Source organism: Lissotriton helveticus, chromosome 7, assembly GCF_964261635.1.
Source record: "Lissotriton helveticus chromosome 7, aLisHel1.1, whole genome shotgun sequence".
NCBI classification, from domain to species: Eukaryota; Metazoa; Chordata; class Amphibia; order Caudata; family Salamandridae; genus Lissotriton; species Lissotriton helveticus.
Window position 1 is genome coordinate 841375854 of NC_136068.1, and position 21045 is coordinate 841396898.

At 48.1% G+C, this 21045-nt stretch overlaps 1 protein-coding gene across 3 annotated transcripts in view; it reads right to left on the bottom strand.

Annotated features, from left to right (window-relative positions):
• Window positions 1-21045, bottom strand: part of MATR3 (matrin 3) — a 220662-nt gene that overhangs the window by 160572 nt on the left and 39045 nt on the right. For all 3 annotated transcript variants that reach the window (XM_078653344.1, XM_078653343.1, XM_078653345.1), the window contains 3 exons: window positions 16061-16191; window positions 15769-15821; window positions 6976-7101 (listed from right to left, as the gene is read on the bottom strand). In XM_078653344.1, the coding sequence (XP_078509470.1) occupies window positions 6976-7101; window positions 15769-15821; window positions 16061-16191 (310 nt within the window). The remainder of the gene's footprint in view (window positions 1-6975; window positions 7102-15768; window positions 15822-16060; window positions 16192-21045) is intronic.

Consider the following 21045-nt stretch of genomic DNA (forward strand, 5'->3'; position numbering starts at 1 on the left):
TTGCGATCCGCGAAGGAACTGCTCCTAAGGATGCTGGGGTTAAGAATTTGTGCTCCGCAGGTTCCAACAGACCCGGGACCAGAGGAAGCAAAGGCCTTGATGTCAGCTTCTGATGTAAGGTCTCGAAGATGACCGTGGTCTTAGCAGTAGAGACAGGCATCTCGATATGAGGTTTCGCTGCACCACGACAGAGAACCTCGTTAAAAGTAAGCACGTCATCAATTGGTGAAATCCTACTCGGAGGAGTTGATGACAGTGTTGGAGAGTAGTTCCTCTTTGAATCCGTAGACCTTGTAGAAGACCTAGTATCGAGTCTTCTGGAAGAGTGACGACGAGAAGACCTAGGAGATGGTGAAGCACGCCTCCTCTCCGATGGAGACTTTCTCGGTGGAGTACGCTCACGTCGTATCGCAGAGCGTACCACCCGTACCAGAGGTGACCTTGCAGACACCGGAGACCTGGAACGAGACCTTGGAAGGTTAATTTTTCTTATCTTCCAGTCTCTGATCTCACCCAGCCATCGTGGAGAGAGGTTAGCCCCTGTAGGCGAAGGCACTCGTGAAGGCTCTGGAGAGACTTACACAATCCGCAACTCAGGTGAGGAAGAGGACCTCCCAGCATACCCAGACACCTCAGAACGGTCTTTGGACACCGTTCTAGGCCTTTTTGCAGCAGGCGACGTCGACTACATCCTCTTCGACGTCGATTTTTTCAACGGCGACCTCCTCGGCGGCGATTTTTTCAGCGGCGGCCTCCTCAGCAGCGGCGGCCTCCTCAGCAGCGGCGGCCTCCTCAGCAGCGGCGGCCTCCTCAGCAGCGGCGGCCTCCTCAGCAGCGGCGGCCTCCTCAGCAGCGGCCTCTTCGACGACCTCTTCGGCGGCGACGTCAGGCGTTTCGGCGGCGATGATTTTCTCGGCGTCGTGTGCCTCGACGTCGCATGACTGGGGCTCGACGACGAAACCTCTGCCCGGTTCGACGTCGACATCATGGCACCTCTCGACGGCGACAGTCGGCGAGACGACGTCGAGACCCGTCCCCTTGCAGTCGTAGGCGAGCCAGACCGGGACCGCCTACGCTCATGTTGCTTCTCACCTTGCTTAGACGGCGAATTCTTCGACGGCGAGGGATGCTTCGACGTCGACGTATGCCGCGACGGTGATTTCGATGCCGATTTTGAGCACACAGGTACCTTGGAAGAAGATCTGTCTCTTGAAGTTGAAGGAGACCGATGTTTCCTCTTCTCCCCTTTGTCCTTGCGCTGAGAAGAAGGCTTCCTAGAGTGAACATCTTCTCTTCCACTCACAGTTTCTCCTCGGTCATACAGGGACTGAAGCCTGCTCTTCTCTCTCTCTCTCTCAAAGTCCTACTTGAAAGTTTGCTGCAGTGGTAGAAAAGTTCTGGCTTGTGAGAAGAAGGTAGGCAAGCAACAGACCGAATGAGGGTCTGACTTAGCCATTTTTTTACCACAGGCCGGACACTTAGCAAATAAGGCCGGCATTATGACTTGAAAAATAGCCAAAAAAACAGTAAAAAAATTGTTGGATTAGTCAGATAATGACTAAAGACGTCGAGTAAAGACGAAAAAATTTGAGAAATACCAGAAAAAAGTGAATATATCACCAACTGGCGAGCTCAATGCTCCAGGATCCTCACAGAAGGAGCCGGAAAAAAGAACTGACCTAACGGTCACCTGTGGTGCATGATGGGAGCCTGGAGGCTCTGAGGTCTTAAAGGCACGGCGCCAGATTTTTCTGTTACAATGCAGCCTATCTAGGCTAAAGCTGCCTCTATGATCCTGCCTGTTTTTACCTTTGAAAATAAAGGTTTTGTGTTTCAAAGAAAACCTAGGCAGTGTTTTCTTCTTTACATCATATAATGGGTTTTATATGTCTTTATTTAGCAAATGTAAAGATTTTACAGGCTATTATGGCAGTTTTTTGAGCCTAGTATGGTTATTTTGGGCCGCATATGTGTGTTTATATATATATATATATATATATATATATATATATATATATATATATATATATATATATGCATATTATATATATGCATTATATATATATATATATATATATATATATATATATATATATATATATATATATATATATATATATATATATATATATATATATATATATATATATAGTTATTTTATGCGTATTTATATGTATTTATTATATATGTAGATATATGCATATTATTGGCTATTGCTCCGGGGTCCCGCACGTGGGCGGGACTATTTAGTGCTTATGCCTATTGATGAGTATCCCCGGGAAGAGAAAAAGCTTCAAGGTAAGAGGCGGAGCCAGTGACAACAGATGGAGCTCCGTGTACCAGAACTGTCTTGCCAACTAGGGGCTATCAGGATCATCCTGCAAGGTTCCGCCTTTAACTCCCTGATCAGTCTCGGGATCAGTGGGATGGGGGGAATGCGTAGACAAATGTTCTTGACCAGACTATTGAAAGCACATTCCCCAATGATCCGCGGTCGTGAAGCCTGCTTGCATAAGACTGGCATTTTTTGTTGGACGATGTGGCAAAGAGATCTATCGCCGGTGTGCCCCACGGGCGGAATACCTCTTCTAGAACTTGTTGGTTTAGCTCCCCACTCGTGACTGACTGATGATATCCTACTCAGTCTGTCGGCATTCTCGTTCAAAATCCCTGGCAAGTGTTCTGCCTGTAGTGACATTCCGTGAAAGATAGCCAATTACCAGATTTCCTGAGCTTCCTGTCACAACGGGAGAGATCTGGTTCCTCCCTCCTTGTTCACATAATGCATGGCCGTGGTGTTGTCCGTCCTGATGAGAACTTGTAATCCTCCTAGACGTGGGAGAAAAGCTTGAAGAGCCAGTTTTATCGCTCTGAGCTCCAGTAGATTGATGTGGAGCCGATCGAGAGTAGACCAATGGCCACTGACGTGCAGGTCCTGCATCACTGCTCCCCAACCATCCAACGACGCATCCGTTGTCACTACTTGGGAAGACGGATCGTTTATGAAGGATAGACCTTGGGACAAGTTGCTTTGGTCTGTCCACCACAGGGCCGCTCTCCGCATTGTCGGTGTGATACACACCTTGACATCGAATGATCCGTGCAACTGTTTCCATTGGATGTCCAATTGTTCAGGGGTATGCATGATGAAATTACCCCAAGCAGAAACTTGTAGTGGCGTACTGAAAGACACCTTTTTCGTAGGTCCAGAGCCATGGTCTGAAGTTTTCTCCACCTTTCTAGGGTTGAAAAAGCTTTTGCGAGTTTTGAGTCCAGGATGGCTCCCAGAAATCACGCCTTCCTGGATGGAACCAGAAATGATTTGTCCTTGTTTAACGTGAGTCCCAGATTGCGAAATAGGTTTGTACAAGCCTGAACAGCGTCCTGCGCTGCTTCCCTTGACGGAGCCTTCAGCAACCAGTCGTCCAGGTAAGGGAAGACTTGAAAGGAATATGCTATGTAGTCATCTGGTCCCCCGGCGATGTGGTCCTCCTCGTTGCTGGAGAGGTCCGGGTCCCGAAGCGACAGAGGTTGGCCTTTGCCTTGCATGGTGTAGTTGGCTCTTCTCTCTAACCCCGAGTGTCTTCGGGGTGAAGACGGAGCAGGCGTTGCAATCCTTGCTCTCGTGGTCGACCGGTAGGCAGAGGTTGCAGACCGGGTGCTGGTCCTTCTGCGCGTATTTGTGGTGGCAGCTATGGCAGAATTTAAAAGGTGTTTTGTCCATTCCTGCACTCAGGGGGCCCCCTGTGTGTGCATTCTCCATGGGACGTCGAAGTTCTTCTTCTTCGTCGTCCTGGCTCAGTTATCTTGTTCCTCGGTGTCTTCTCCAATCTTTTCCGTGTAGAATTAGTCTTTTTTCTCTTCTTTCCTCCAAACAAATTGGAGCCTCTCGATGATCCAGACCAAACGCAAAAAAGAATCTGAAGATGGCGCCCAAAGGTGGGAGCTTCCGCAGGAAGCGTGTCGACGTCGTAGGAAGTACACCAGAAGGTGTCACCAGCAGGATGCAGGGGGCCATCAGGCCCAGAAGCCGGAGGGTCATCCTGACCGAAACCCAGGATAGAGGCTGAAAGATCAGAATCATAGCCTGAATATCCCGGACTCGCTGCTCAGGAGGATAAACCCGAAACAGCGTTTAATCCAGAACCGCTCCGATGAAGGTGAGCTTCTGAGAGGGACTCAGGTGCGACTTCAGCACGTTGGAGGACCCCAGCAAATGCAGGATGTCAGCCGTAGTCTGGAGGTGGTGGCCGACTGCCTGGGGCGAGCCCGCCTTCAACAGCCAGTCGTCGAGGTAGGGGAAGACCTGCGCAGGTGAGCTGCGACCACCACAATCACCTTCATGAACACCCGAGGGGCACTGGTAAAGCCGAAGAGGAGCACGGCAAACTGAAAATGCTTGTGGCCTACCATGAACCGCATGCAACGCCAGTGGCCCGGCAAGACGGAGTTGTGAAAATAAGCATCATGAAAGTCCAACGCTACCACCCAGTCTCAAGGGTAGCCAGGACTTGAGCCAGTCAGCATTTTGAATTTCTCCTTCCGGAGGATGTGACTGCCATTCCGGACATTCAAGATGGGGCGCAGGCCCCTCCTTGTCCTTCTTGGGAACCAGAAAGTAGTGGGAATAACAACCGCTCCCTACTTCCTGATCCGGAACGCACTCAATGGCCCCCTTGGCCAGGAGGGCCGTGACTTCCTGTCGGAGAAGAGCCAAATGATCCCCCGACATGCCGTGGTACCGAGGTGGCATGGCTGGAGGGGGAAGACTGGAAGGGAGTAACCAGATTATCTGCAGCACCCATTTGTCCGATGTAATTTTGTGCTAGTGGTAGAGGCGGATCTTGCCACCCACCAGCGTGGGGTGCTCCCTGAAGCTCGGATTAGGAAGGCTTGGAGGTGGAAACAGCGGGGGTAGAGGAAGACTAACCTGCACGCTGGTTCCCAGACCAACCTCTGCGGAAGCCCCGGTCTCGCTGAGGCTGGTTCTGCATAGGCTTGCTGGAGGAGCGTGTCTGGGTGCCTCTGCCCTGGCTACAAATTGAACGAAAACCAGGAGTGGCAGTGGTCTTCGTAGAGGGGCCCCAAGGATTTGGCCGTGGCCCGTGAGTCCTTGAAGCTCTCCAGTGCACTGTCGGCCTTATCGCCAAGGAGGCAGGAGCCATAAAACGGCACGTCCATGAGCGAGCCCTAGACAGCAGGCGAGAACTCAGTCGAACGCAACCAAGCATGGCGCCGCAACGCCACAGTCATGGAAATTGCAGTGTCCAAACCACACCTGATGGCAACCGTAGCCGCATCCTTCTCCTAAGCAATCGCCTGGGAAAGGACAACCTGGACCCCCTCAGAACACTGAGGCAAGACCAGAGCAACGGAATCCCACACTGCTTGAGTGTAATGTCCCTACAAGCAGGCGGTGTTAACCGACCGCAGTGCTAAGCTGGACGAGGAGAACAACCTCTTACCAAATTTTTCCAGCCTTTTAGAGTCTTCATCCTGCGGAACCGGAGGAAAGGCACACTGCGACGTCAAGGCCTGAATGACCACGCTCTCAGGCGTAGGGTGAGTGGTCAGGAAGGCGGGATCACCAGGCGCCGGGCGGTGACGCCTGGCGACATTACCCACCAGTGCCCCAGTGGCCCGCCGCAACCAAGTGCCCAAGAGGACTTCGGTAAGGCCCTCATTGAAAGGTCGCGGCGGCAGAGTCGGAGCCTGGACAAATGGCGCTGGCCGGGGCCGCCTCCCAATTCGGATCCCAGGCTGGAACAAAATGGTCCAGGAACCGGGGCAGGGGTGGGATAAACAGCACCCTCTGCGGCGCCAGAGCCGGCGGCGCTGCACCTCGTGGCTCTGGGGCCGAAGCCACCGGATCTGGAATAGGGATCGCGGGGCCCGAAGGCAGGAGCCCGAGGCCTATAGAGGCAGTCCAAGGCAGCAAGAAACTCTTACATCTGTTCAGGAGTCGCCGATGGACCCGGGTATGGCGGATAGGCCACAGGACTCCCAGGCTCCAGGGGAGCTGCAGGGGCGGAGCCCCTATCCCCCTCGTCCGTCCGCCTCGGAAGAGCGAGGGGGGGAGGGGGGAGGGAGACATCGGAGAGCGAACACGCTTCTTCGACTTCTTTTTATGGAGTCGCTTACCGGAATCCGAAGGCGAAAACTTGGAGCCCGAGGAGCGACAGTTCGGGTCCCACGAGCTGTTGCGGGAACGGCCCCTGGACCCAGAGCGGCGGTGCGACGATTGTTGACCCTCCAGCCACATCCGACACTGCTCCCGCAAGGCCTTCGGGGCCATGGCCCGACAGTCCCGGGAGTCTTGGTCTGTCTCTGGGTAGTGTAGGCACACATCGTGGGGGTCCACCAGACATTACGGCGGCACGCCCCACAAGACTTCAAGTCGGGCATCCCATTGAGCAACAGGAGAGAAAAGGGTAGACAAAAGTCGGAGTAGTCAAAAAGTGACTACGGTATCTACTCAATCCGGATCAGCGCTTGCTGGCGCGGAAAAAGAAATTACGCCAGCGCGCATGGGTGGCGCCTAAGTACTCTCCGTGACGTCATCTCGGCGCTGACAATGCCAGTGACTGACAAGGAGCCGCAGGACGCCACCTGACGCGCAGGGGTACTGCTAAGCAAAACTTTCCCGGATCCAGTCTGGCGCCTGGGGATATTCTAAGGTAAGGAATCTATCACTAACGTGTCTCTTTCAGATTTGTGTAGTAGACATGCAGTGATTTATTGGACATGCTCACAGGAGCACAATAAAAACGTTAAGATAAAGCAACCTTATTCTAAAATGATGAATGTAAAAAAAGTATTTGTTAGCACTCCCCTTGTAAGGATGTATAAATGTATAGAACACTGCAAAAGTCTCACACCCCCCTGCACGCAACAGTGGCTAGAACACTTTTAATGTGGAATAAGGAACATCCACAATACAGGTCGTTAAACACACAAATGAAATTATAACATTACCTCATCGATTTTGTTCAAAATCAAATGATTTGTTATCAGTCCAAATGGCTCACAAAGCTGCAACAGTTGATATCTCAGGTTTTTCCCCCTTTCAAAATCCATAATATGAACAACACGGCTAGTTTCCTAAGTAGAAGACAAGAGTATACAATTAAATGTACATATGAACAAATTCATATTAAATGTTTATCAAAGGTAACATTGGGCTCACTATCTGGACAAATCTGTCAGTTTTAAATTATAACCACCTGCTGCATGAAACATCTGCTGGCAATGCAATGCTGTATCAATGCTCACCTTGTCCTTTGGCACTTTACCTCTACTTGATGGAGACACTACTACGCTATTTTCTTGCTACCGACCAATATATGAGACACATTGGGTTACTGATTCACCCTCCCGATGCCCCCACTCAGTGTGCTCTCTATACTAAAACACTGGTATAAGCCTTCCACACACCCAAGGTGTACCTGAACACCTCTGTAATGGGATCAATGACTTGTGCCGTTTATATTACCTGTTTACCTGACTGTATATTGATATGTTTTATGTATTTTATTATCCTTTCATGTTAGTGACTACTACATTGCGCCCATTACCTCTGTTCATTCCTATTGCCCCTACCCTGTCATTGTGAAGCGCTCTGATATCTGTAAGGATCTTGTTCGCGCTATATAAAACTTTGAATGAATAAATAAATAAATAAAAGCTTCTCCTAACTTTAAAACATTCTATATGACCCCCTTTCTTCCACCACATACAATACCAAGACCCCATTCTTAATAGGATTTTTCAAACCATGTACACCATAGTTCCCATCCCACTTGTATCGTAGCTATAATTAATAAAATAAAAAAGTAATTCCTCAATGGCACACTTTCAGCCAATTCTCTATGCCAGAATGCCAATTGCTAAGGGCCATGATGCTCAAAACAACAGCTGCATATAAACATCCCTCATGATTTGAAGACTTTACCTTCCAACTCAGACTTGAAAATAGCCACCACACTTTGGACCACCACAACTTGTGCATATAAGGATTTTAAAGCAGTTTAAGTTCACATTCCCACCTTTGCATGAAGCGGTTTCGGGAGGATTTAAAACAAGCAGTAGCTATAGAAGTTGGATTCTTTCGGCCCAATACAAACTTGTCATATGAAACTGGCTCTAACCTGGTGGCTTTAACGCAAGAACAGCTGTACAATTTTTTTCTATAGGAAAAAGCCCAATTTGTAGAACTGATGCCTTGGTAGACTCATAGTGCACACTTGCAAGAGTTACAAGGTAATAAACGGCAAATGATCTGAGGTAGGATGTGATGTGAGAGCATATTTATATAGCGCGCTACCACTCCAAGGAGCATCTTGGCGCTTTGACTACCCGCCTGCCAGCAGATTAGTTATGCTGGACTGTCCATGGCTGTCGATAAAGTTCATATCAGTGCTTTGCATCCTTTGTCTGACAGTGTATAGATCCAGGTTTGTAGCAGTTTACTAAGCTTTGCTCAGAGTTGACCTCACAAAGCTGGTGGGGTAGCTTGTTCCAGGTTTTGGCGCCTATTACAGCTAGGGATTTACCTCCCTTTGTTGCCAGCTTAAATTTGGGGATGGTGAGCAGGTTGGCTGTGGATGACCTGAGTTTCCGGGAAGGGTAGTATCGCGTGAAATGTTTACGCAGATATAGCGGGCCCTGATGATGAAAGGCCCTAAAAGTGATAGTTAGGACCTTAAACAGGATGCGCTTATGAATCGGGAGCCAGTGCAAGGCATCCAGTGCCACAGAGGCCGAGGATTTTCTCGGCCATCTGAGTACCAGTCTGGCGGCTGCGTGCTGGACCATCTGAAGTCTATGCAGGACCGATTTATTAGATCCTGCATATAGGCTATTGCAGTAGTCCAGTCTAGATGTTATCAGTGCAACTACAACCGTTCGTCTGGCACTCCGAGGGAGCAAATCAAAAAATGTTTCAAGGCCCTTGATGATGTTAAAGCATGCACCGGCCACTTCCCTGGCTTGCTGTATAAAAGACAGGGTGTCATCAAATTTTATCCCTAAATTCCGTGCTGCATTTATAGTGTTTGGCGGGGCCTCTGCCTCCTTAGGCCACCATAACTGAGGAGAGAAATTGTTGTTTGGTCCGAATGGCAACATTTCCGTTTTTGCCGAATTGCACTTCAGATGATTATTGGTCATCCAAGTCAGTGTTGCAGATAGGCATTCTTGCAAAGTCTGTTCAGCATTGGTCGCGTCCTTGTCAAGGAGAAGTACCAGCTGTGTATCGTCGGCATACGCAATCGTGCTAATGCCAAACGAAGAGATCAAATTGATCAGGGGGACCACATATAGATTAAAAAGTGTAGGGCTTAAACTTGAGCCCTGCGGTACCCCTGAGTTCAGAGCCTTCTCCTCCGAGCAAAATTGCCCCAGCGTAATACTGAACGATTTTAACACAGTGCCTGCTATGCCAGCATTTGCCAGGCGATGTAAAAGGATAGCATGGGACACCGTGTCAAATGCTGCAGACAGATCTAACAGCACCAGGACAGCCTTTTTTCCCTGATCCAGTGCAGCTCGAATGGTCTCTGTCGAAAACAGCAAGGCAGACTCCGTTGAATGATGGGCCCTAAAGCCTGCTTGGTTGGGGTGAAGTATATAATTCCCTTCTAGGAATGCCATTAGCTGTTTGTTTACGCAGGATTCGGTCATTTTACATAGGGCCGGAAGGAGCGAAATAGGGCGTAAGTTGGATAGGGTCGTGGGGTCTCTCAGTGCCTTCTTCTGCAGAGGTCATACTGCTGCAACTTTCCATTGAGATGGAATCTCACCTGGTCTGTCCACCCCTTCCTCTCTATCTTCCAGAGGCTTTCTTGGTATAAGGGGAAGTTTTTCTATGAGAGAAACTTGGCAGGCTGTGCTGAATTTAATTTTGGTGGAATATCTAGTTGAAGTACTGGACAGTGTAGCCTTATAAGTATAGGCTGCATTATTTTTCTTTAAATTCTCTCTTAAGTGTCTATGCAGGACTGCACATAAAGACAGCTTAAGAGATTATTTTTGGATTGCTCCGGGGTCCCCGCACATGAGCGGGACTATTCACTAGATTATGACTATACACAGAGATCCCCTACTACAGAAGTGACCTTAAAATGGCGGCTGGCGGCGACCTGCAACTGGCGATCGGCTCCCCCTATTGAGCTTCTGAACCCAACTCACTGCCCTCACACACCAAAAGCTGCCCCTGATCTTAAGAATTGCTGGATTCCTCCACTTGGAGCGCTGAGGCTGTCGACATCACCAGACTGCCCCGGGGTCACGTAAGACTGATCTGGATTTCCACGGACCTGCTCATGGTGGTGTGCGCGCGCCAGCCTACCACACAGCATGCGGAGGAATACCACATGCCTGCACCAGGACTGTGGTAGGGAATACCGAAGCCTTGCAGGACAATGTTTCAGACCAACTGTCTCTGTCTACAAGCAGGCATCAGGCCGAAAAGGGCTCTTTAATTTTGGCCAGGGGCACTCTTATAAGATGCATCGGAGTGTCGGATGACCTTAACTATTCACCCTGGTACAGGAAACACTTGAGGCACTGTATTGGTGGACCACAGACTCTCATGGACCTCCTCACTTTTCCTACCCGCCATTTTGCTGCTGCTCTCGGCCGTTTTTCTTTTGTCCCCGGCTTGTCTTCTTGCCCATTCCTTCGTCTTTTACCCTTTTCCCTCGTTTCCCCCTTGAGGTTCCTCAAATGTTTCCTCCCTTTCATGCATTGCCGTCTCTCCCTACCCTTTATTCCCTCCCACCCTTCCTTGGTGTTGTGACTTCGTCCCCCTACAGCCCCACTTAAGGGAACTCTGCCTGAGGATCTCTACTATGTGTGCTTATTTTTGTTTATAGGAATAACTCTGATCACTAGTATTTGCAGTAGATCTTTGTACCATCTACCGTTCCTATGTGACCCTTGAGTATATCCAGTCATATCCCTTCCCTATGTATATAGAGATAACTCTAATCACTAGTATATGCAGTAGACCGGTGTGCTCTCTTCCATTTCTATGTGACTCTTTGAGTATATCCATGTGTATCCCCTCCCTATGTATATAGAGTAATCACTAGTATATGCATTAGACCTTTATACCATCTTAGAGTATATCAATGTGTATCGCCTCCTTGTGTGACTTTACATCTTGTACATTTGCAATTTTTTTCCGTGTATCCTTTTTGTAACGCATGTAATCCTAAGTCCTTATGTTTCTCAACTGGTGCTTATGTAAAGCGCTCTGACACCTTCGGGTAAAGTTCGCGCTATAGAAAATCGCATAAATAAATAAATAAAAATCTAAGTACTATATCTTTGGGGTTAAGTTTATGGGGTTAGAACAAGGGTTCCCCCAGGGTTGAGGATGCACTCTTAAAACGCCTTCAGGGGCACTAAGGCGCCGGGTGCTGGGGCCAAATTTAACCCAATGGGGGATAAGGGCCTCCGGTTGGTGGTTGCTTACGAACAGACCACCTGGTTGTGGGAGAATATTACTTGCTGTTAGGCTCAGGGTTTAGCACACAAAGTGCACCCGCAGCAGCGGCTGGGTGCTGTTTTGGCGTGGAGTGCCGTTTTCAATGGGGATTTTTAGTTTTAGATTTCAGCTGCAGGCTCAGTCCAGGAAGACTTCTGGGAGGAACCAACAGCTAGGCAGGTAAGTTGGAAGGCTTGGGGAACTAGGTGCACATCAGTTCTTTTCTCCAGGGTGCAGGGCAGCTGGATGCAGGGGTGTCTTTGGAGGTCTGATTTCACCTTAGCGGGCCACACGCGTGGAGCCACAGTCTGTCTTCGGAGTTTTCTTTTAGCAGAGTTGCTGTTCACAGGAGATCCAGTCTTTGATGAAGGCGGTCAGTCCTCCCAGGGCTCTGGAGGTCACTGGCTGCAGAACAAGGCGACTTTTGGCACAGGATCTCTGGTAACTGCAGACGGGCCGGTACGGCTCGGTCAAAGTCAGTTCTCTGCAGTCTCCACTGCTGGGCATCTTTCATCCATTTTCTTCTTAGTTTGCGGGAATCGGTCTTCTTGGCTCAGGGCTTCCCCTTAAATACGATATTTAGGGGCAAGTTTTAAAGGTCTTGAGGTCAGTAGCTAATGGGCTACTGACCTTAGAGTGACTACACCCTTGGTGTGCTTACACCATGTGGGGGAGTGAGCACAATCCCTAATTGCGGCGTGCCTGCATAAAGGTGGCGGGCACTGAAGCGTGGGCATCACCTCGCCTCCCCCACTGAGTGGGGATGGCAGAGGTGGGCAAAACTTCTGGGCTGGCTAATTTTTCCCACCTGTCTTCCTGTTGAAAAGGAGAGGAGACAGGAAGGGGACCTGCTCCTGATAGCAGGAGGCTGGGGGTCGCATTACAAAGGCTGCAAGGCCTTTGAAGCTCCCCTGCCACAGAAGGCTCTTCCTGGCCTGAGGGAGTTGTGACCACCTCCTCCCAGGAAAGGCTTTGTTTCTGGGCTTAGGGAGTGAAGGCTAAACACCACAGGGGTCCAGAAACATGTCTTGTGGTGGCAGGCTGGTGTGTACCAGTCAGACAACCCACCAGAGAGGTTGGTTGTTTCTCAGGGCGCATCTTTAAGATGCCCTCTTGAGGGCATTTTTCATTAACTGACACACTGGAATCAGTGTGGGTTTAATGTGTTGAGAAGTTTGATACCAAACTTCCCAGTTGTGCACCAAAACACGGTGTGTGTGTGTGTAGGTAGGTAGGTAGGTACAGGGCCTTTAACAGTGGTATGTATAATAAGTGCTGCTTAGAAGCCTTGCCTGGCCACAGTGCCCTTGGTACCATGGTAACTTTGACAAGGGACCGACATGTGCCCAGAGGGGTACCAATTGGGGGTACAAGGTACAGTTTTAGGAAAGAACACAGGCCATAGGAACCGGATTGGCAGGGACCCAGGGCACATCAAGTCCAAGTGCATCAGTTGTCTGGCAAAAAGTGTGGGGGTGGGTTGTTACTGCAACAGAAACTCTGCTTCCTTCCCAAACAATTCAAGAAATCTGTCAAACTGCTAATGGATTTTGGTCATCCACAAAAAAGACAATTGTTATCAAAACAAAGTGTAGCTTGCTGGAAGCAGGTCATCCTCTCAAAGCAGGAGTAAAAACACATTTGACAAAAAGCATACCTACTACCATCTTCAGTGTATAAATTCTCAGTATTGGCAGAGCATCAAAATAGAAAAACACCTAAAACTTGAGCTGAAACAACCTGAAATATGGTGGGGGCGCAAAATTGGTGGGAAAGGTGAAGACTGGTTTGCTCAGATTAGGACCAGCTATGATAAAGGTTTTATTATATTAAGGCCCTCTCTGAACTGCTCACTAGGTCTACTGTGGGATTCCCAGGAGGAGATCGGGTATGACTCGAGCATATAAATCTATGAAAGATCCAACAATAGAGAAATGAGAACGCCTACGGCAAGCTGAATGTCCTGTGTTTTAATAACAATCTTTCTGAAAAACCCGAAGGGGATAACCCCCATGACCTCAAATGCTTTCAAGAAAATTAAAAGATGGCCAAACCTTTGCCTCAAATTCAAAAAAAACGACCTGCCCATGGTAGACAAAACACCTAATAGATCACCACCGAAATCATGGCTCTCAACTGCAAATACAGAGGTGCACGGGAAAGACAAAAGGACAAGCAAAGGAGATGAGGTACACCATTTAGCAGCATACCAAGCTTTACATAACTCTGGCACATAGAATGGTAATACACAGTGTAATTAGACACCAAGCTAACTTCTGTGGTCATCACTGTGAGAAGTTGGCCTGATATATGATGCTCACTAATTCTAGTGATCACCTTGTATCAGTCCAAACAACCCTTATGGTGATTGGTTGTAAGTCCCAGCTATCCTAGTAGCGTGGACAAAAGCAGTCTTTAGGCTAAACTCTTTTGGCATGTGAAGCCAGCTGTTTTATAATAATAATAATAATAAATGAGTTTATAAAGCGCCTGGTGACGCCTTCCCGGCGTGTCCCCGCGCTGTGGAGAGAGTAGCTGGATGCAGAGGCCAGAATCATAGGGTGTACAGGTGGGTTTTTAAGTTTTTCCTAAAACTGGTTTCTGTTTCAGCTAATCTGATGTGCGTGGGAAGGGTATTCCAGTGTTTGGCCGCCAGAGCGCGGAAAGAGCGACCACCCATCCTGGCCTTCTTTACGCGAGGAATTTTAAGGAGACCCTTCCCCATTGAGCTGAGAGTTCTATTTGGCTCATAGGGTATGGCTAAGTCTTTGAGATAATCAGGAGCTGTCCCGGAGATGATCCTGTAGCTAATGAGCAGTGCCTTAAAGAGAATTCTTTTTCTTATGGGGAGCCAATGAAGGGCATCCAAGGCGGATTTAGAAGGAGCTCTCTTGGGTAGTTTAAGGACTAGCCGTGCTGCCGTATTCTGTAGGACTTGAAGCTTTTTCTTGTTCTTTTCAGTTGTCCCTAAAAGGAGCACATTGCCGTAATCAAAACGGGAGGTGACTAGTGATTGGGTCAGGGTACGTCTGGCCTCTAGCGGGAGAAGGTCTAGAGTGCGATTTAGAGTTTTTAACACCCAGAAACATTTCCCTACCACTTTGTGGACATGACTATCAAAGGAGAGTCTGGGGTCAACCCAAACCCCTAGGTTCTTGGCTTCCACGGCAGGGGTGGGTAAAGGTCCCAGGCAGGAAGGCCACCATTCCTGAGTCCAGCTGGTATCGCTACCACCTATCACAAGAACCTCTGTTTTGGAGCCGTTAAGTTTTAGGCAGTGTTGGTTCATCCAACCTGCCAGCTCCTGCATGCAGTTTTTGAAGTTAGTTGCAGCTAAGGTCGGGGCTTGGGATAGCGAGATGAGCAGTTGGGTATCGTCGGCATACGATACTAAATTTATGCCATACGATTGTACCACATCTGCAAGAGGAGCCATATACAAATTGAACAGGGTCGGACTCAGGGCAGAGCCCTGAGGTACCCCCTGTTTAAGAGCAATGTTTTACCACAATATAACCCCTTGAATACCAGATGAAAGCACACCACACAGGTTGTTATGAAAATAAACTATATATTTATTAACAACAACACCTCTGAACTCTTTATGAGGTCAGAGGGCTAAGCACATGACAATACTACAAAAGAAATACGAGTTCGCACAATATCTACAGGTGTGCCTGAGGGGCACGGCAAAACATATACTCAAAACAATGGAATGCGAGGATATATATATGTATAAATTTAGCATTTATTGCTATTTTTTTTACCGTGGGACTCCCACTTCGACGACGGGGAATATTCAAGCATGTGAATCTATGAAAGACACCCCTTCGGGGGATGATAGCCAGGTATGACCCACACAGAAGACTTAGGTGATGCCATGGTTCAGAGACCTTAATTTAGCAACAAAACAAAGAATCTCTACACTTCTCTGTGTCGAACTCCAAAATGGAGCCACTGAACAGCTAAAACAAGCCTGGTAGCATGAAGTTGGCTGCGGTGTTGGGTATTCTTCGAACGCAAATGCCCCATGAATTCAATTCAATCAGATTTAAGAATATTAGTCTACAATAGTATGAAATGTGGCTAGATAAGCTAAGGTGGCTTACAAAAAGAAAAAAAAGGAACAGACCATGATGAGTAGAAAACAGATATGGCAAATGCTGACCAGTAAATAAAACAGGACATCTTCAGGCTAAATATATAATACTGATATTGGTCAAACAGACACTGAATACTAATGTAAAACATCTGAAAGAAAAATGTATTGTACTAACCATTCGACCTTTTTGCATGTACCTGGGCCCTGGCATGTCCCCATTCCCAGGACCTGGAACGAGAAAAGTAAGTAATTTAAATTCTTTTACATATGCAGTAGTAGGTTAGACATGTTTGAATTTAAGTAAAATGCTTAAATGCGCTATGGCGTTTAGTGGTTTAACTAATCCGTACAAAAACTACTGGAATAGATCTGTGCTGGCCTATGTGTAAGTGTTAACTAGGCTCAGAACAAACCAAATGAAACGAAGTATTTGGGCTGACTGTATGGTAACAATATCAGATACATACCCATGGGACCACGGGGTCCTGGAAAACCACCACGTCCTGGGGGTCCACCACCCATATGTAAAGGTGGGGGAGGAGGTCCCAAAATTCCTGGAGCAGGGTTTGTAGACTGATGCAACATGAACGGATCATCACTGTAAATGGGGGGACGGGAGGGGGGGGGGGGGGGAGAGAAATTAGACATTCATAGTGTGAACATTAGTGAGTCTTCCTCCATTCACCCAGTCTCCCCAAAAAAACAAAATCTTTAGTTTCAACTACATTAATCAGTCTTGCATAAAATCTTGACTGAACCAGTAAAGTTTAATTCTACATACTTTTAAGAATTTTGTAAATCCCAGCAAAGTGATCTTGCCCTACATGTTCCATCTACTTCAAGGCAAGTCCTGGATTATGCATGCTCATGGTATGAGTTAAGCCATGAGAGAGAAATATTCACATGACGAAAGAAGAAGTTGGATTGGAGCACAACTGGAATACAAGAGTTCCTAGGGGATTCCAGTGCAAAGTTATTCATCACATCACTTGCCAGGTTTGCGGTGTTGACTCACCCAAATATATTACTTACTAAAACAAAGATGAAACTTTACGATGGTTGAGGGAAGGAGGCTTACGATTCACTTACACACATTGCTGCTCTGGGAACTAATACACATTTGGATTTGTATGGATGACAGTGCAATAGGGTGATATATGGCGGGCCACAAACAGTCGGTCGAGCAGGGCCGCCTGTCAATGGGTTTGCATTTCATCCTTGGATGTGTAGCACGAGGGGCTTAAGGAATAAACTTGTGCTCACAAATAGCCACTCAGACCATAGGTGGCTGAGTCGCCATTTACAAATTTGTTTAGGTTCTGCTCCTATCAACTGACTCTTGTTTCAGCTCAGTTGTACTCATGCACGTAAATGCAGGCAAGCAGACAGCATTACCAGTCTTGGAAGGGCCGATTAAGGTTTCAGGCAAGATCACCATGTGAATTAATGAGGCAGACAAAAGGTGCTCTTGTGGATGGGTTTCCGCCAATAAGTGACAAACTGAGGAACCCAAACATACACAGTCAAACATGTGTAGACAGAAGCTCTGGATTAAACAGAGCATCCCACATACACCATTAAGCATCTTAGTGAGCCATTACCTGTCACCTACAGTGCTTGGTAACAAAACCACCTCACATAAAAGCATTCATATAGCTAGTGCACAAACCTTGGAAGCGCCTATGCAACATGGAGCGTGGCCAGCAAGATGGCATACTACATGGAACAAAACATCCTGGCCCACAAAATAAACGAAACATGGTAACCCTCAAATGCCACCTTTTGGAACTGGAGGCCACTCCTTGGACTGCGACAGATCCCATCAACCAACGCAAAGCGACAATACTCCACAAGGAATATTAGGCCCTAGCCAATGAAGAGGCGAAAAAACAGATTCATGCCACTCAACAATGTTTGTATGATGTAGAAGATAAGGGGGGATTACTACTGGCATGGCTGGGAGGGAAGGAAAGAGACAAAATGGTTACACAAGATAATAGGGGGATACCTTACACAAGGCCCAGGGCATAGCCTGGAACTTGCATGTTACTATTCGCAATTCTACAAAGCTCGCCCTTGCTGGTGGGGCCCAAATACCTGCATACATGGACGAAACTCACATCCCAACCCAGGCGTCGAGAAGAAGGCACTGTTAGAGGAAGACATTACACTGGCAGAGATACAGGGAGTAATAGGCAGACTGAAAGCCAGGAACACTCCAGGACCCAACAGGCTACCAGCTAAATAAGTTAGGAAAAACGGAGGACTCCCAGGCCCCTACCTGTTAAAGATGTACAACAGGGATTTTGTTTCAACTGCATTTACTGGGGCCTGTGCACTTCGTTTTTTTGGCCAGCAGGGGGAGTAAAGCTTTATTCAAACAGTATTGTTAGATTTCGAGTTAGTGAAACCTTTTACCTGCTAAAGTCCAAAGTTGTGGATTGAGCCTGTCTGTCTCCTAGGAGATTCTGAACAGGAGCAAGCAGCTGCCCAGACCCCCCAGGCCAGCAGACCATTGGCTATTCAGCTACCAGGCAAGTCTGAGCCCCCCTCTCACAACTGCCCAGGCCCCTTAAGGCCTTGCTGGGTGCACCCCAAATCATGCTCCTCCATCTTGTGAGTTGCAGCCCACATGTGCCCCAGATTGCAGTGAGAAGAGTCCAGGAAGTGGTAAGGAGACAGACTAGTGCCGTCTCTTCCCAAGACAAAAAGTTGTTTAAAAAACGATTTTCACTCTGTGTTTACTGTCTATGCCTGTGGTTGTTACAGTTAAAAATTGTGGTTTTAGCCTGCCTGTAATTGCATATGTTATCACCTGTGTTGTGTTTTAAATGTGTGGTTTTCCCTGCCCATGATTGCCTTCATTTAGTGTGTTGAATTGTGAGATTTGCAGTCCAACCTCTGTAGTTTGTCCCTCTCATTCCTTGGTGACAAATCTGTTTTCCCCCCAAATTTCTCCTTTGCTTTGTGCTTAGGCATGTGTGCTCAAACAGTGCACCCCCAGCCACCATTTTGTGTTCACAAGCCCGTGAGGCCAGCCCCCCCGCCCCCCCCCCCCCACCAACAGGGATTTTCTACATCAGAGGGTGCTTCTGTGAGCTGTTTAAACGAATAGTTTCTTACCCGTCAGTGTAGTTTTGCAGCTTGAAGATCTTTCTGGATTCACTATGCTGTGCATTATTCCGCTGTCTTGTGGTTGGGTCCGGAATCGTAGTCTTTTCTTTGTTTTTGGTAGCCCAGGTGGGCGTCGACGTCCCACCTTTTGGTGCATTTCCGGTGACGTCGGCACGCTTCCTGCGGAAGCACCCACTCTTGGGCGCCATCTTCGGATTCTTTTTTCTCGTGTTTGTTCTGTTACCGAAGTAATGGCAATGTTCTAGTAAGTCATTCACCGCTTTAACCTTCAAGGTTTGTTTGTTCAAGTAATTGTCCATGTTTTCAACCCCCTTCCTCTCCAGCCTCATCTTTCTGGCGGAGGTGGGTGGGTTCGCTAGTGAATCCAGAAAGATCTTCAAGCTGCAAAACTACACCGACAGGTAAGAAACTATTAGTTTTGCAGCGTGAATCTTTCTGGATTCACTATGCTGTGCATAGACTTTGTAGCGGTTTCTCATGTTTGTGGCGGCTGGGTGGAAGATGAGCGTTGGTTATTGAATATGTGTTGAAGCACCTTTTGTGTCGACTTGTGCTTCCTTGTTCATCTGTATATCCACACAGTAGTGCTTTGTGAACGTGTGCACCGAAGCCCATGTTGCCGCCAGGCATATGTCCTGAATGGGTGTGTTGGCTAGGAAAGCTATTGTAGCTCCCTTTTTCCTGGTAGAGTGGGCCCGTGTCCCTCCTGCCAGTTCTTGCCCTGCCTGTTTGTGGCAGGATTGTATTGTCTGTGCGATCCATCTCGCAATTGTTCCTTTAGTTCCTAGTTTTCCCATAAAACTCTTTGCGAAGGAAACAAAGAATTGCTTTGTTTTCCTGTGTTCCTTCGTCCTTTCAATGTAGTGCATGACTGCCCTTCTGGCGTCTAGGGTGTGAAGAGCTCGTTCAGCGCTTGTTGTCGGTTTCTGGAAGAAACTTGGTATTTGAATGGTTTGATTCATGTGTAACCCTGACACCACCTTCGGCATGAAGTGTGGGTCCGTTCTCATTACCACCCTATCATTGTGAATTTGGATGTAGGGTTCCTGTAACGTTAGAGCCTGTAGTTCGCTTACCCTGCGCAGCGAGGTGATTGCTACCAGGAAAGCTGTTTTCATTGTTAGCTTCTCTAGGGATGCTTTGTGAATTGGTTCGAAAGGATGTTTCATCAGTTCTGTTAGGACCAGGTTAAGGTTCCATGCAGGTGGTGGCATTCTTTGGAGGTGCAATCCTCTTAGCTCGTTCCAGGAATCTTTTAACCACTTGTGAGGTGAAAAAACTCATACACGTTTCCCCTCTTGTGTAAGCGACTATTGCTGCAAAGTGAACTCTCAAGGAGGATGAGGTGCGTGAGGTATCTTAGCACCGTGGAGTCCCTTTGCATCTTATTGTGCAGCTTCTCTCTCCTGCACCATAGAGTGAATCTCTTCCATTTTGATACATAGCACTTTCGTGTGCTGGGCCTTCGTGCCTCCCGAAGTACCCTCAGGGTGCTCTCTGGTTGTTTCAGATGCGCAAATTCTATGTCCTCAGGAGCCAAGCTACCAGGCTCAGGCTCTCTGGTTGTTTCAGATGCGCAAATTCTATGTCCTCAGGAGCCAAGCTACCAGGCTCAGGTTCTCTGGGTGTAGCACCTGCCCGTTTTGCATGGAGAGCAGGTCCCTTCTCCTTCCGAATCTGTGGAGTGCGCTCTGTGCCATCTCCATGATCTGCGAATACCATGTCTGCCTGGCCCACTGTGGTGCGACCAGTATCAGTGTCATGTTGCTCGCTCTGCACTTGCTGAGGACTTTGTGCATCAGCGGTATCTGGGGGAAAAGCGTAGGCAAATGTCCTCGACCAGTCTATTCATAGGGCATTCCCCAGGGACCCCTCCCCGGACAGCCTGGATGCGAAGTTTTGGCATTTTGTCTTTGGCGTGTTGCAAATCGGTCCACCGATGGGGTCCCCCACCTGTCGAACAGCCTTCTCGTACCATGTGCATTGAGCTCCCATTCGTGGGTTGCCGATGTCTGTCTGCTGAGCCAATCTGCTTCTACGTTGTCCTTCCCTGGCAGATGTATGGCTAGCAGGTCTATGTTGAGAGGGATGGCCCATGACCATATCTCCTGCACCAGCCTCGAAAGCGTGGTCAATTGTGTTCCACCCTGCTTGTTGATGTAGAACATCGCTGTCGTGTTGTCCATCTGGATCAACACTCTCTGGTTGTAAAGTTTTGTCTGGAAGGCTTTTATAGCGAGGAAAACGGTCTTCAACTCCAGGTAATTGATGCGTTTTACCGCATCTGCTGGTGTCCACAAACCCCTCACTCTGAGTC